The 17,617-nt window shown below is 39.6% G+C and overlaps 1 protein-coding gene and 1 pseudogene across 1 annotated transcript; both read right to left on the minus strand.

The window, feature by feature from the left end:
* Nucleotides 1-2,287: 2,287 nt before the first annotated feature.
* LOC117350503 lies at nucleotides 2,288-3,236 on the minus strand (annotated as a pseudogene).
* An 8,502-nt stretch (nucleotides 3,237-11,738) lies between these two features.
* LOC117350504 (olfactory receptor 1509-like) lies at nucleotides 11,739-12,686 on the minus strand. The gene has a single exon (XM_033924799.1). It carries the CDS (start codon nucleotides 12,684-12,686, stop codon nucleotides 11,739-11,741), a length of 948 nt encoding a protein of 315 aa, XP_033780690.1.
* Nucleotides 12,687-17,617: the final 4,931 nt, after the last annotated feature.

A 17,617-nucleotide genomic window follows, 5' to 3' on the forward strand; every position in this document is an offset into this window, starting at 1 on the left:
AAATATATTCTATTGCACACCTAGGAAATATAATATTTAAAACAAATTAAAGTATATCTCTCTCAAGTCCATTAAGACCCAAGATAACAATGAGTGAAAAAAAATGAGTAAATCAAAAAAGAAAGAAGAAAAAATTGCCTAACCAAAAGGCAGAGGTATTAAATTATGAGAAGAGAACAGGAATATCCATTTGACTTCTCTCCACACACTTAGTTACCAGAAATGTTGTGAGATGAGACAGTTCAAAGAACACATATTTAATGGTGTGATACCTCCAATCTGGGTAACACATTCTACTCTTGCTAATTGAAAGCATGACACATGTAGCAACATCAGTGGTGGTACCAGCAGCTGCAGTCAGTACAGGAGACTGTGTGTTAGTATGCACTCAGAGAGCCCAGTACACTCCACTGGTTTCCATTCCAACAAGGATGACTCACAAAAGGAGGTTGTAAATCCTGTGATATTTTACTGACTGGTGAACTCCACATTCTCCAAGATGTCTGACACTACAAGGCATACATCATAATGGAGGTCCACAGAGAGGTGGAACAGTCCTGTCTCTGTGACCCCATTAGAAGTCCTGACCTATAATTTGAAAACTATTATGTTAGTAGGTATGTTTCTCCATCCTCTACCTTAGCTGTATCATCTCTCTGCCATTACATCTGTCCTCTTCCCTCCCTTCAGCCATGCAGTTTTGCTGGCTTCCTGTGGAATTATGCACTGAGTGTAACCCAGTGTCTCTCAAACTTTTTTTTAGCTATGGTACACTAAACAGAGCAAATGTTTTTCGCGGCACATTATAAGTGAAATTATTAAATTGTAAAACCAACAAAAAAATTAAATTTGAAAGTTGTTTATTTAAATTTATTTAAGCTCTGTATGGGTAATTGTAAAAATGGTGAAACTAAAGTAGATAGAATAGAATTCTAATCAATGCGATGGATGAGTTTGTTTTTGAGCGCAAATTAACTCAAAATGCGTCTCAATAGTCTACAAGCAAACACGCATCTCATCATCCATTATCCGCAGTCATTATCTTTTTTTCTATTTAATATCTGTCAAAACTGAAAATCCAAGTTCGCAAAGATAAGAAAATCCAAATGATAATAAACCCTTGATTGCTTTGTTGCTTAGGTTAGGATAACTACTGCATAAAAAATAAAAATAAAATTACTTGCCCTTAGTTTTCAAGGACTAATCACATCAAAGATTGACGATTGACTTGGAGGTTGTATCTTATGCAAAGAGATGCTCATAACATTGACAGACACGACGTACAAGTCATCTGTTCTAGTGTATACTTATGAAGGGTATTTTTAAAAATAAAGTAAAATTCTGGAATCTCTCATGGGACACCTTGAATCTCTTTGGGGCACACCACTATGCCTTGTCACACACTTTGAGAGACAATGGTGTAACATTGGTCAGAAGAATCTCTCTAATCCATTATCATAGTCCTGCCATGGAAAATGATGATGCATCAATGGCCAGCCAACTTCTGTGGGAGTTCTAGAGAGTCTGTCTGCCCCTCGCAACTGAATATTTAATATTCCTTCACTACTGCCAATGGTAAGAATATAATGAATGGAAGACTCTCATGTACCTTTCCCATCATGTTATAATCAAGTATCATTCCCTTCATGTTTGGCTGCTTTATGTGGTTGACATGTTGGTGACTTCACAACCTGCACTTGAACATGGGTGACTGGGGCCTTCATGGATTGGTGGGCATAGCTCTGGCCACCTTGTTGAGTAGACTGGAAAAGTACAGGAGAGAAAGTGAGTAATAGGGATCTAATAAGGATGGGGACAAGCATCTGATGATCCAGTTGAATGAACCTCAATTCTTCTCACATCCAAACACAACCATTAAACACACAATTGAATAATGGTTAATAAGCCATCCAATATTTATAAGTCAAACAGAGAGAATATTCTTAACAACAAAAAACATATAATAGGCAAATTTTATTTAATCAATAGATATAAAGACTTTTAGAACAAAACTGTTAATTCATATAAAAAATTATTTTAAAAAGAACACAATCAATGCAAATTCAATGAGCATTCACAAATCAGGGTTCTTGGAGTCCACAGTGGATGAGACTAGAGGTATCTCTCAATAAAGACAGCATAATTATGTCCCTTCAAAAGAAATTCTAATTAAAATATTAATCAAGGAATAAATAATCAAGATTTTAAATTGAAGATCACGGGGCATACTCAAATTTGTGAGAGAAGAGGTGCTATACAAGGGTATCTTTCTTTAAATGGTCAGAAATCAGCTCTCTTGCATAACCAGAAAAGACACTTTGCAACCTCCCAGTTTCTTCATGGCTATTCTTGCCTTCTTGTTTCTTAGAGTATAAATGCAAGGGTTTAACAAAGGGGTGACAATAGTATAAAAAACAGAGATTAGTTTATCAGTGTCAAATACAATTGATGGTCTCATGTAGAGATAGGCAATGGGACCAAAAAACAAAGTGACTACCAGGAGATGGGAGGCACAGGTAGAGAAAGCTTTGCGCCTTCCCTCAGCTGATTTAATTTTTAAGATAGTGGAGATGATGTATACATAAGATACAATCAACACCGAGAAACAACTAATGGCTACAGTTCCGCTGTTGACCCTATCTGCAATTTCACTGAAAACGGTAGTTGAGCAAGCCAACACAGATAAGGCGTGTCCATCACAAAAGAAATGATTTATCTCATTAGGACCACAGAAGGTCAGCTGAACTATTGGAAATGTCTGACCGCTGGCATGAATGAAACCCCCTACCCATGTAGAAAGAACTAACAGGAGACAGACTGGTCTGCTCATTATTGTGGTATAACGCAAAGGATTGCAGATGGCGACATAGCGGTCATAAGCCATCAGGACCAGGTGAAAGCATTCTGTACCCGCTATCAAATGTAAGAAAAAACAACTGACTAATGCAGTCTCTTAAAGAGATGGTGTTTTTCAGCAAGAGAAAGAGAGGCAGCGCTCTGGGGACAGTAACTGTGGAAAAGGCCAAATCTATGAAAGACAAGTTGCTGAGGAAGAAATACATAGGAGTGTGCAGTTGAGAGTCCACATATATGGTTGTCATAATGAGAAGATTCCCAGCTATGGTGCCCAGATACATCACTAGAAAGAGTACAAAGAATATAATCTGTAGGTCTGGATTGCTAGAAAGTCCGAGAAGGATGAATTCAGTGACTCTGGTTTCATTCACGATTGCCATTCCTTCCACATTGCAAACTGCAGGAAAAGAGAAAAAAGACACAATAATCAGAATACATTAAATGAGACATAACATCAGAAAACATTGTTATACTTAATAGGCAATTCTTGATTTACTGTGTCATATTTATGTTTATGTCTATTAAAATCTTTCTTTACTGCCCATAAAGCCAAAAAGGATCAAAGCGATCTACATCACAACTTAATCATATTTAAGAAAGGAACTCCATTAGAAAATAGGAAAGGAAAAAAGAGAAAGAAAAGAAATTAACATTTCTAAAACATATCCACTAAAACTATTATATGAAATAAATAAATCCAAATCAACAGGAATCAGTACAAACTAATGCAGATTGCAGTCTCCATTCCATATTTAGGCTTTCGTCTTTTAAACTGCGCTAACAGTTTTTAGCATGGTGAGCTGCCCTGAATGGCCCACGCTGCTCCCGACGCTCATAGGAACTCTATGGGCATCAGGAGAAGCGCGGGACATTCAGTGCGGCTCACCACGCTACAAATTGCTAGAGCAGTTTGATAGAAGAGACCCTAAGTGACATATCAAAACAAAAGGGTTGGGGGAGAAGTACAATTTGTAACTGAAGAGAGAGACAAGAGGTCAGCACAAAAAGCGGGGAATATGTTCTTCTTAAAATCTAGCGTCTATCTATCAAAGGCATTCTTAAAAGGAAAGGGCTTTAAGTAGGTTTTAAATCTGTCCAAAAGTATTTCTTCCCAGAAATGTAGGGGCAGAGATTTCCACACTGTAGGTGCTATGACGGAGAAAATTTTCTTTTTGGTGGTATCATAGAATAGATGTTGCGGGGAAGGAATAACCAGAAGATTCTGGCTACCTGACTGAAGCGTTCTAGTTGGACGGTGTGGGATAAGATGCTCTGCCTTAACCATGCATGCCTCAAACACATGATTTTAAAGTGTTTGAAGCTTGTGCAGATGAGACAGAACTTGCAGGAATGGGGCAGGGACAGGAAAAGAATATGCAGAGACAGAGCGGGAAAATGAGTTCACGCAAGGACGGAGAAAATTTTGTCCCCTTATCATTCTCTACTTGACAGCCGCAACCCAGTCAGGTTTTCACGATTTCCACAATAAATATGCATGAGCTCTATTTGCAATCCATGGAAATCAATCTCATGCATATTATCTATGGAAAACTTGACAGAATTGTGGCCCATGATGGCTGAGGTTGCCCATTCCTGCTCTAGTCTTTTTCCAAAATCTGGCCTATGAGATCACTTTTACATCTTGACCGCTTCTCTAGAACAGTGTATCTCAACTTCTTCAAGCCAAGTTGAACAAATATCAGCCAGTACCCCCACCCAATCTCTATCCCTGGCCCCACACCCATAACAATAGTACTAATTGTAAAGCAATTTCTTCCATTAATTTTTCATATACACACAATATAATCTTATTAATACATAATGGTAACCATAAAATTTTTTAAAAACCATAAAGCATACAGTATGCAGAGAAAATATTTATTTCAGGCAATGAATGGTTACAAACGATCGCAATACAGCATGTATCACCAACATGCAACTTATTCCCTACTTAGGTATAACAATATTTAGCTCTAACAATACTGCTTATCTATTGTCCTAATACCTACACTGGCTAATAGCTGTCCTGTTTTATACCCAGAGGCCATACTATCACAACAAATGGGGGAATTCAGGGCCTCTGCCCATATCATTAATTACTCTTTGATTGCGTAGCTGATTGCATAGGAGTAGAATTCTTTGCCAATGATTGATCCCTTCTGATGTATTTAAAGAAAGATTCTAAAGAGTCAATGAGACATAAGTGAGAAGAGACATAGAGAAACAAGTTGAACAAGACAGGAATAGTGTACTGAAAATAGTAGAAAAAACTGTTCCTATAATATATATAATATAATATAGTCTTTATCCTGCACCTGACTACAAAGAGGTGCTGAAAAATTTTCAGCCCAACCAAGAATAGAATGACATGGATATAGTTCAATCAATGATCTGAAACAATTTTAAAACATGGAATTTTGTTTCTGCAAATCAGCACTTAATGAAATAAGGTAATACTCTTTCAGCTACTGTGGCAAAATAGCACTCAGAATTGAGGAAGTTGGTTGATTGGGTTGAGAACTTTTCAGCACTTCCTCCTATGCAATAAAAGTCAGCCAAGTTTAGGACAATAAAGGCATTGTGACATCATTGATGTGGTTGGCTCTTATTGATGAAATGAGGCATTATGACTTCCAAGTTTATTAAAATGGTCTAACCCGCACCAAGGGTCATAGCCTCTGGTTACCAGTGAGTGAAAGTCTTCACACTGCGAGGGGATGTTGAAATATTCTCAGCCCAACCAAGAAGAGAATGACGTGGATATGGTTCAATTAATGATCTGAAATAATGTCAAAACATAGAATTTTGTTTCTTCAAATTAGGATCTAGCGAAATAGGATAACAATCTTTTCAGCTACAGTGGCAAAATAACGCTCAGAATTTAGGAAGTTGGTTGATTGGACTGAGAACTTTTCATCACCCCCTCGTAGATGTTGTTTTACTCTTTCCCAACTTTGAGAAGAATAAGAGAAGAATATTTTCTTTTATTTTAAAAGATTGAAAATTGCAAGGTGAATAAATAATACAGATATATGTCAAAAGAGTGAACTACTTACAGCATATTATTTAGTTGGTGAGATCACGATCAAATGAATGATTTTTTGTTCTCCTCATTTGCAAATACCAACTTCCTGAAAGTTACCACAAAGTATATTTTGTAGATATAGTAAATTCAGAAATTTTGAAGGATAGGTGGTCTCTGCCTCACTAGCTTAGCCAACACCTACCAGCTAAAGACTTTCTCCTAAAGCAGGAAAGTGATGAACTTAAATTGTATTTAATGCTCTTGGGATTATATACTTTGGAGGATCTGGGAAAATAGCAGTTGGTTAAACAGTGTAACATTTCCACTGTCATCTGTTAAAAGTTTTTTTTTTTTAAACCTGAAAGTGTGGAATCTCTGAGTCCACTAAATAAATATTTTATGACAACTTAATATAATGCATTTTCTCACGGATTGCTTTTTAGTTCTCAAAATTCAAAGCTACTCTGTTTTATTTTTCAAGAGTTAGGATTTGAGGTCATGCAGAGAACAGAGATTTGCATTCTTTCTTAGTTATCTTTCCTTCAAAGGCTTCTATCATATAGATGGTGCAGTTATATCATCACCAGCCCCCACTATGGATGCAGCACATTTTTTGAGGGATTGATCATAGCATGTAAGCATTACAAACCAAAGTCTATTTTTACAGGTATTTGGGCTCCTACCCATTCCCACTCTTTTTCTCCTGTCTTTGGTTCAGCTCTCAAACATCTCATCCCAGCCCCAACAAACATCTGGCATCCGCATTCCTACCATCTAGGCTGGTGAGGCAATAGCTTCATTCGTGGCAGCTCTGATACCGGGACCCAGCCCCAGCAATCTTGCTTCTCCATTCCACTATTCTACTCCCTCACCATGTTCTCTCATAGTTGGTGTCTCGGAAGGGACTAAAACCAGCCATGTCATATTATGTAAAATGCACATCAGTGCATTGAGGCTAGTACTGACAAGGGGCAGGGGAGCGGACTGATCTGGGTGCAGTCTCAATGGGAGTGCCAGCACCTCTCCACCCTGCCACACCACACTCCTACCATCCTTCCCCCCCCCCCATCCTGTACCTCTGTAGATATTTGCTAGTGTGAGCAACTTCTCCTACCTGTTGCTCACACCAACCTGGTTACCCTCAGAATCACTTCTGGGTTACGGGACCAGGAAGTGACATCAGAGGAAAACCCAACGCTGGTGCAAGTGACATTCATGCTGGCAAAGATTTACAAAGGTACATGGGGGGGCAGGAAGAAGCAGGGGAGCATGGAAAGACCAGGGGAGAGGAGTGTGTGGGGAGTACATTCATCCCTGGTGCCTCCTACCCTTGCTAGCTACTGCTAACCAGTGCATTTACTTTGGTGGTGGAGGAGAGGGGGAATATTTGCATGCTTCAGCAAAGGCAACACTTGTCTGCCCACAGTCAGAACTTTGCTGAGTAGGATCTCGTATGCAAAGGCAGAGTGAACCAGACTGGGACGAATCTGCTATTTCATCATAAGTTTGACTGAGACATTTTCAATTTGCTCGCATGGAGTTTTAATATAACCTTTCCCAGATTGCTCAATGTACTGTTTTTACCGTTACTAGGTGCCACCCCCTACCATCCATTCTGCTTATTGGCTTTAATGGTAGAAGTACAAAGTGTGAGCTGCAACTGCTCGGCTTGGGTGATTCTTCTAATTACATTATTTTGTGTAAAAAGCACTGTACAAGAGAAGGAGAATTCTGGGGTGAGAGATATTGGATCGAATCTATGTTTTTCAATGCAAGACATTTACCTTCAATGAAAGAAAGGAAAAACTGAGTGTATAAAAAGAGGAGTAGGACTTAGGTGTGATGATTTTAAGGTGGTCAAACAGGTTGAAAAGGCAATGACGAAAGTTAGAAGGATGCTAGGGTGCATAGGGAGAGGTATGACCAGTAGAAAAAAGGAGGTATTGATGCCTCTTTATAAGATTCTGGAGAGACCTCGTTTAGAATATTGTGTACAATTCTGGAGGCGAACCTTCACAAAGATATAAAAAGGATGAAGTCAGTCCAGAGGAAGGCTACTAAAATGGTGTGTGGTCTTCATCATAAGGCATATAGGGACAGACTTAAAGATCTCAATCTGAATACTTTGAAGGAAATGCGGGAGAGGAGAGATATGATAGAGACGTTTAAATACCTATGTGATGTAAATGTGCATGAGTAGAGTCTCTATGGGTCAAAATTCCAGGAAGGAATGGGCCCGAGATAAAGATAGGACTGTACTATCATCCACCTGGGCAAACCGAAGCAAACGATGAAGACATGAAAACCGAGATAAGGCAAGAATGCAAAAGCTGTAACACGATTGTTATGGCAGACTTCAACTATCCCGGGATAGACTGGAGTCTTGGAAACTCACAATGCGCTAGGGAGACTGGATTTCTGGAGGCTATGCAGGACTGCTTCATGGAGCAGCTTGTCAGAGAACCGACGAGAGGGATTGCCACCCTGGAGCTAATCCTCAATGGGCTAAGAGGACCTGCAAAGGAAGTGGAAGTAGTGGGACCGTTGGGAAACAGCGACCACAATATGATTAAGTTCAAAGCTGAAGTAGGAATATCGAAGGTGAAAAGAACCACAGCGACAACTTTTAACTTCAAGAAAGGAAACTACGAATAGATGAGAGTAATGGTAAGAAAGAAACTTAGGAACAGCTCAAAGAAATCGCAGACTGTAGAGTAAGCCTGGTCTTTATTTAAGAACACATTGAGCGAAGCGCAAAATTTGTATATCCCCAGATTTAGAAAAGGATGCATAAAGAACCGAACAAAAGACCCAGCGTAGATAACTAAAGAAGTGAAGAAAGCGATAGGAGACAAGAAACATTCATTCAGGAAATGGAAAAAGGACAAAACCGGGGAGAACTGGAAAGAGCTCAGGAAGCATCAAAAAGAATATTACCACGTGGTTAGAAGAGCAAAAAGAGAATATGAAGAGAGGCTAGCCAGGGAAGCAAGAAATTTCAAACCATTCTTCAACTATGTTAAAGGGAAGCAGCCGGCAAGAGAGGAGGTGGGACTGCTGGATGAAGGAGATAGGAAAGGAGTGGTGAAGGAGGAAAAAGAAGTGGCAAATAGGCTTAACATGATCTTTTCATCAGTTTTTACAAAAGAGGACACATCCAGCGTGCCAGAATCTGAGAAAATCTTCAAAGGAGATCATGCAGAAAAATTAACATCCATGGAGGTAAGCATCGAAGACGTTCATAAGCAGATAGATAGATTAAAAACTGACAAATCTCCGGGCCCAGACAGAATCCACCACAGGGTATTGAAAGAACTAAAGGAGGAAATAGCGGAACTACTACAGCAGGTTTGTAAGCTATCCCTGAAAACAGGCGTGATCCCGGAGGATTGGAAGATAGCTAATGTTACACCCATCTTTAAAAAAGGATCGAGAGGTGACCCGGGAAACTACAGACCTGTAAGTCTGACTTCGGTTCCGGGGAAGATAGTGGAAGCGCTGATAAAAGAGAGCATCGATGAACATCTAGAAAGGAATAAACTGATGAAAACAAGCCAACACGGCTTCTACAAGGGAAGATCGTGACTAAAGAACTTATTGCACTTCTTCGAAGGAATTAACAAGCAAATGAACCAAGGGGACCCCATAGACATCGTATACTTAGATTTCCAAAAAGCCTTTGACAAGGTACCCCATGAATGCCTACTACGGAAACTGAAGAACCATGGGGTGGAAGGAGAAGTACATAGATGGATCAAAAATTGGTTGGTGGGTAGGAAGCAAAGGGTAGGAGTAAAGGGCCACTACTCTGACTGGAGGAGGGTCACGAGTGGTGTTACGCATGGGTTGGTACTCGAACCGCTGCTGTTCAATGTATTTATAAATGATCTAGAAACAGGAATGAAGTGCAAAGTAATAAAATTTGCAGATGACACTAAACTATTTAGTGAAGTTGGGACCAAAGAGGACTGTGAGGATTTGCAAAGGGACCTGAACAAACTAGAAGAGTGGGTGATGAAATGGCAGATGAAGTGTAATGTAAAGTATTGCATGTAGGAAACGGAAACCCAAAGATGGGAGGGCTGGTAATGGGTGAAAGTACCCTAGAATAGGACTTGGGGGTGATGGTGGACAGGACAATGAAGCTGTCGAGACAGTGCGCAGCGGCCTCTAAGAAGGCGAATAGAATGCTAGGTATTATCAAGAAAGGTTTTACAACCAGAATGAAAAAAGTTATTCCGCCATTGTATCGGGCGATGGTACGCCCGCACCTGGAGTACTGCGTCCAGTATTGGTCGCCGTACCTTAAGAAGGATATGGCAATACTCTAGAGGGTTCAGAAAAGAGCGACGCGATTGATAAAAGGTATGGAAAATCTTTCATATGCTGAAAGATTAGAGAAACTGGGGCTCTTTTCCCTGCAAAAGAGAAGGCTTAGAGGGGACATGATAGAGACTTACAAGATCATGAAAGGCATAGAGAAAGTGGAGAGGGACAGATTCTTCAAACTTTCGAAAACTACAAAAACGAGAGGGCATTCAGAAAAATTGAGAGGGGACAGATTCAGAACCAATGCTAGGAAATTCTTCTTCACCAAAAGGGTGGTGGTCTCCTGGAATGCGCTTCCAGAGGGTGTGATAGGACAGAGTACGGTATTGGGGTTTAAGAAGGGATTGGATGATTTCCTGAAAAAAAAGGGGATATAAGGGTATAGATAGAGGATTACTATACAGGACCTGGACCTAATGGGAGGCCACATGAGGAGACTGCTGGGCATGATGAACCTCTGGTCTGACCCAGCAGAGACACTGCTTATGTTCTTATATTCTTATGTTCTTTCAATTGAAAGGAAACTCTAGAGTGAGAGGGCATAAGATGAAGTTAAGAGGTAATAGGCTCAGATGTAATCTAAGAAAATACTTTTTAACTAAAAGGGTGGTAGATGCTTGGAATATTCTCCTAGTAGAGGTGGTCAAGAATTGAGAGGTCCCAGAATGGAAAGCAATATAGGTAAGGGCAAGTACCTAAAACTCTATACAATATTAGGATATATAAAAGTGTGACACGTTTCCAAGTTTAATATATTTTTGATATACCGCCCATCATGGGACATCAGAGCGGCCTACAAATTTGACAAAACATTAATAGCAAGAGGGAAATTAGGAGGTGGAAAAGGGAAATTAGTGAGGGTTGAAGAGGGAAATACAAAGTTTGATAGGAAAGTAGGAAGGGGAAGCTGACCGACTGATGCACACAGGCATGTCTTCCCCAGTAAGCAAGATGCACAAAAAGGCAGATTCAGAATGTGATCGGAGGGGATAAGGGACAGTACAGGAGAGAAAGGGAGTAATAGGGAACCAATAAGGATGGGGATAAGCATCTGATGATCCAGTTAAATGACCCTCAATTCTTCTCACATCCTATCACAGCCATTAAACACACATTTGAACAATGGTTAGTAAGCCATCCAATATTTATAAGTTACACAGTGAGAATATTCTTCACAACAAAAATCATATGATAGACAAAGCTTATTTAATCAATAGATACAAAGCTTCTTAGAACAAAACTGTTACTTCATATCAAAAATAATTTTTTAAAAGAACACAGTCAATATAAATTCAATGAACATTCATAAATCAGGGCTCTTGGAGTCCACAGTGAATGAGACTAGAGGTAGCTCTCAATAAAGACAGAACAATTCTTTGAGATTACTATCCCTTACAAAATAAGTCCTAATTAAAATACTAATCAAAGAACAAATAATCAAGATTTTAAATTGAAGATCACGGGGCATACTTCAATTAGTAAGAGCAGATGCGCTATACAAGGGTATCTTTCTTTAAATACACAGAAATCAGCTCTTTTGCATAACCAGAAAAGACACTTTGCTACGTCCCAGTTTCTTCATGGCTATTCTTGCCTTCTTGTTTCTCAGAGTATAAATGCAGGGGTTTAACAAAGGGGTGACAATCGTGTAAAAAACAGAGATCAGTTTATCAGTTTCAAATACAACTGATGGTCTCATATAGAGATAGACAATGGGACCAAAAAACAAAGTGACTACCAGGAGGTGGGAAGCACAGGTAGAGAAAGCTTTGCGTCTTCCATCAGCTGACGGTATTTTTAAGACTGTGGAGAGGATGTATGTGTAAGATATGAGCAACACTGAGAAACAACTAATGGCTAAGATTCCACTGTTGACCCTATCTGCGATTTCACTGAAAACGGTAGAAGAGCAAGCCAACAAAGATAAGGCGTGGCCATCACAAAAGAAATGATTTATCTCGTTAGGACCACAGAAGGTCAGCTGAACTATTGGAAATGTCTGACCGCTGGCATGAATGAAACCCCCTACCCATGTAGAAAGAACTAACAGGAGACAGACTGGTCTGCTCATTATTGTGGTATAACGCAAAGGATTGCAGATGGCGACATAGCGGTCATAAGCCATCAGGACCAGATGAATGCCTTCTGCGCCTGCAATTAAATGCAAGAAAAACAACTGAGTAATGCAGTCTCTGAAAGAGATGGTGTTTTTCAGCAGGAAAAAGAGAACCAGAGCTCTGGGGACAGTAACAGTGGAAAAGGCCAAATCTATGAAAGACAAGTTGCTGAGGAAGAAATACATAGGAGTGTGCAGTTGAGAGTCCACATATATGGTTGTCATAATGAGAAGATTCCCAGCTATGGTGCCCAGATACATCACTAGAAAGAGTACAAAGAATATTATCTGTAGGTCTGGATTGCTAGAAAGTCCGAGAAGGATGAATTCAGTGACTCTGGTTTCATTCACGATTGCCATTCATTCCACCTTACAGGAAAAGAGAAAAAAGACACAATAATCAGAATACATTAAATGAGACATAACATCAGAAAACATTGTTATACTTAATAGGCAATTCCTGATTTACTGTGTCATATTTATGTTTATGTCTATTTAATTCTTTCTTTACTGCCCATAAAGCCAAAAAGGATCAAAGCGATCTATATCACAACTTAATCATATTTAAGAATGGAACTCCATTAGAAAATAGGAAAGGGAAAAAGAGAAAGAAAAGAAATTAACATTTCTAAAACATATCCACTAAAACTATTATATGAAATAAATAAATCCAAATCAACAGGAATCAGTACAAACTAATGCAGATTGCAGTCTCCATTCCATATTTAGGCTTTCGTCTTTTAAACTGCGCTAACAGTTTTTAGTACGGTGAGCTGCCCTGAATGGCCCACGCTGCTCCCGACACTCATAGAGTTCCTATGAGTGTCGGGAGCAGCGCGGGCCATTCAGAGCGACTCACTGCGCTAAAAACTGCTGGCACAGTTTAATAGAAGAAGGGGTTAATCTCTATTCTTGTAATAGACACCTACAGTCCTTGAACATAGAGAATGACACGGGGACAAATTTTTCTCCGTCCCCATCCCATCCCTGCAAGTTTTGTCGCTCTCCCTGTCCCATTCCTGTAAGTTTTTCAAGTTTTATTTAAAATTTGATATACCGCTTAAAAAAGTTGACTAAGCGGTGTACCAAATCATAACTATTAAAATCAAAGGGGAAGACATTACGACAATAAGACTAAGTGCCTCTTCTATCAAACTGCGCTAGCAGTTTTTAGCGCAGAGATCCATTCAGTGCGGCTCACCATGCTACAAATTGCTAGCGCAGTTTGATAGAAGAGACCCTAAGTGACATATCAAAACAAAAGGGTTGGGGGAGAAGTACAATTTGTAACAGAAGAGAGAGACAAGAGGTCAGCACAAAAAGCGGGGAATATGTTCTTCCTTCTTCTTAAAATCTAGCGTTTATTTATCAAAGGCATTCTTAAAAGTAAAGGGCTTTAAGTTGGTTTTAAATCTGTCCAAAGGTATTTCCTCCCAGAGATGAAGGGGCAGAGATTTCCTCACTGTAGGTGCTATGACAGAGAAAGTTTTCTTTTTGGTGGTATCATAGAATAGATGTTGCGGGGAAGGAATAACCAGAAGATGGACAGTGTGGGATAAGATGCTCTGCCTTAACCGTGCATGCTTCAAACACATGATTTTAAAGTGTTTGAGGCTTGTGCAGATGAGACAGAACTTGCAGGAATGGGGCAGGGACAGGAAAAGAATATGCAGAGACAGAGCGGGAAAATGAGTTCACGCAAGGACGGGATCTTATTAATACATAATGGTAACCACAAAATTTTTTTAAAAACCATAAAGCATACAGTATGCAGAGAAAATATTTATTTCAGGCAATGAATGGTTACAAACGATCGCAATACAGCATGTATCACCAACATGCAACTTATTCCCTACTTAGGTATAACAATATTTAGCTCTAACAATACTGCTTATCTATTGTCCTAATACCTACACTGGCTAATAGCTGTCCTGTTTTATACCCAGAGGCCATACTATCACAACAAATGGGGGAATTCAGGGCCTCTGCCCATATCATTAATTACTCTTTGATTGCGTAGCTGATTGCATAGGAGTAGAATTCTTTGCCAATGATTGATCCCTTCTGATGTATTTAAAGAAAGATTCTAAAGAGTCAATGAGACATAAGTGAGAAGAGACATAGAGAAACAAGTTGAACAAGACAGGAATAGTGTACTGAAAATAGTAGAAAAAACTGTTCCTATAATATATATAATATAATATAGTCTTTATCCTGCACCTGACTACAAAGAGGTGCTGAAAAATTTTCAGCCCAACCAAGAAGAGAATGATCAATGATCTGAAACAATTTCGAAACATGGAATTTTGTTTCTGCAAATCAGCACTTAATGAAATAAGGTAATACTCTTTCAGCTACTGTGGCAAAATAGCACTCAGAATTGAGGAAGTTGGTTGATTGGGTTGAGAACTTTTCAGCACTTCCTCCTATGTAATAAAAGTCAGCCAAGTTTAGGACAATAAAGGCATTGTGACATCATTGATGTGGTTGGCTCTTATTGATGAAATGAGGCATTATGACATCCAAGTTTCCAAGTTTATTAAAATGGTCTAACCCGCACCAAGGGTCATAGCCTCTGGTTACCAGTGAGTGAAAGTCTTCACACTGCGAGGGGATGTTGAAATATTCTCAGCCCAACCAAGAAGAGAATGACGTGGATATGGTTCAATTAATGATCTGAAATAATGTCAAAACATAGAATTTTGTTTCTTCAAATTAGGACCTAGCGAAATAGGATAACAATCTTTTCAGCTACAGTGGCAAAATAACGCTCAGAATTTAGGAAGTTGGTTGATTGGACTGAGAACTTTTCATCACCCCCTCGTAGATGTTGTTTTACTCTTTCCCAGCTTTGAGAAGAATAAGAGAAGAATATTTTCTTTTATTTTAAAAGACTGAAAATTGCAAGGTGAATAAATAATACAGATATATGTCAAAAGAGTGAAATACTTACAGCATATTATTTAGTTGGCGAGATCACGATCTGAATGAATGATTTTTTGTTCTCCTCATTTGCAAATACCAACTTCCTGAAAGTTACCACAAAGCATCTTTTGTAGATATAGTAAATTCAGAAATTTTGGAGGATAGATGGTCTCTGCCTCACTAGCTTAGCCAACACCTACCAGCTAAAGACTTTCTCCTAAAGCAGGAAAGTGATGAACTTAAATTGTATTTAATGCTCTTGGGATTATACACTTTGGAGGATATGAAAAAAGCAGTCGGTTAAACAGCGTAACATTTCCACTGTCTCCAGCACATCTGTTAAAAGTTAAGAAAAAAACCCTGAATGTGTGGAATCTCTGAGTCCACTAAATAAATATTTTCTGAAAACTTGATATAATGCATTTTCTCACCAATTGTTTTTTTAGTTCTCAAAATTCAAAGCTACTCTGTTTTATTTTTGAAGAGTTAGGATTTGAGGTCATGCAGAGAACTTAGATTTGCATTCTTTCTTAGTTATCTTTCATTCAAATGCTTCTATCATGTAGATGGTGCAGTTATATCATCACCAGCCCCCACTATGGATGCAGTACATTTTTTGAGGGATTGATCATAGCATGTCAGCATTACAAACCAAAGCCTATTTTATCTCCTTTACTGGTATTTGGGCTCCTACCCATTCCAACTCTTTTTCTCCTGTCTTTGATTCAGCTCTCAAACATCTCATCCCAGCCCCAACAAACATTTGGTATCCACATTCCTACCATCTAGGCTGGTGAGGCAATATCTCAATGTCATTCATGGCAGATCTGATACCTGGATCCAGCCCCAGCAATCTTGCTTCTCCATTCCACTTCTCTACTCTCTCACCCAAGTTCTCTCGTAGTTGGTGTCTCGGAAGGGACTACAAACCAGCCATGCTATATTATGTAAAATGCACATTAGTGCATTGAGGCTAGTACTGACAAGGGGCAGGGGAGTGGACTGTCCCACGTACAGTCTCAATGGGAGTGCCAGCACCTCTCCACCCTACCACGCCACACTCCTACCATCATTCCTGCCCCATCCTGTACTTCTGTAGATTTTCTGTAGACCTGGTCACCCTCAGAATCACTTCCAGGTCACGGGACCAGGAAGTGACATCAGAGGAAAATCCAATGCTGGTGCAAGTGGCATGCTAGAGAAGCCATTCATGCTGGCAAAGATTTACAGAGGTACATAGGGCGGGAAGAAACAAGGGAGCATGGAAAGACCAGGGGAGAGGAGTGTGTGGGGAGTACCTTCATCCCTGGTGCCTCCTACCCTCACTACGCTACTGCTAACCAGTGCATTTACTTCGGTGGTGGAGGAGAGGGGGAATATTTGCATGCTTCAGCAAAGGCAACACTTGTCTGCCCACAGTCAGAACTTTGCTGAGTAGGATCTCGTATGCAAAGGCAGAGTGAACCAGCCTGGGATGAACCTTCTCTTTCATCATAAGTTTGGCTGAGACATTTTCAATGTGCTCGAATGGAGTTTTAATATAACCTCTCCCAGATTGCTCGATGTACTGTTTTTACCATGACTAGGTGCCGTCTCCTACCATCCAGTCTCCCTATTCTTCTCACATCCAAACAAAGCCATTAAACACACATTTTAACAATCTAATATAATAAAATGGTAAGCCGCGCATGCGCACTTCCTTTGCGTGCGCCAGTTTTCCGTGAGCTGTAGTGACCCATAGGAAGTGCGCATGCACGGCTTACGGTTTGGCCTCACATGACAGATGCTGCACTATGCAGACACAAATCCACAAAATCATCCAAAAAGCATTTTTCACAATGCGAAATCTAAGAAAAATAAGAAAATACTTTAACAAAGATCAATTCAGGATCATTGTCCAATCCCTTGTGCTTAGTATTGTAGACTACTGCAACAGACTCTACCTACCATGCCCAATCAACACAATAAAACAACTACAGACCGTCCAGAACGCAGCCCTCAGACTCATATACTCACTCAGCAAATATGACCATATTACCAACGCATACTAAGAATCTCACTGGCTACCAATAAGAGCAAGAACACAATTCAAATTCTACTGTCTCCTATTCAAAGTAATCCATGGCACAGCACCCAGCTACCTAAACAACCGTTTTTACTACTACCTCTCACCCAGAAGAAGGAGAACACAGAACCTTTTCACCTACCCACCCCTCAATGGTACTCGATGTAAGAAACTTTACGACAACCTTCTAGGGACACAGGCAGCTAAAATTGACTCTGCCATCTCAAAATTACTGATCAAAAGAACAGACATAAAAGAGTTCCGAAAAGAAATAAAAACACTACTATTCAAAAAATATCTC

Source organism: Geotrypetes seraphini, chromosome 16, assembly GCF_902459505.1.
Source record: "Geotrypetes seraphini chromosome 16, aGeoSer1.1, whole genome shotgun sequence".
Lineage (NCBI taxonomy): Eukaryota > Metazoa > Chordata > Amphibia > Gymnophiona > Dermophiidae > Geotrypetes > Geotrypetes seraphini.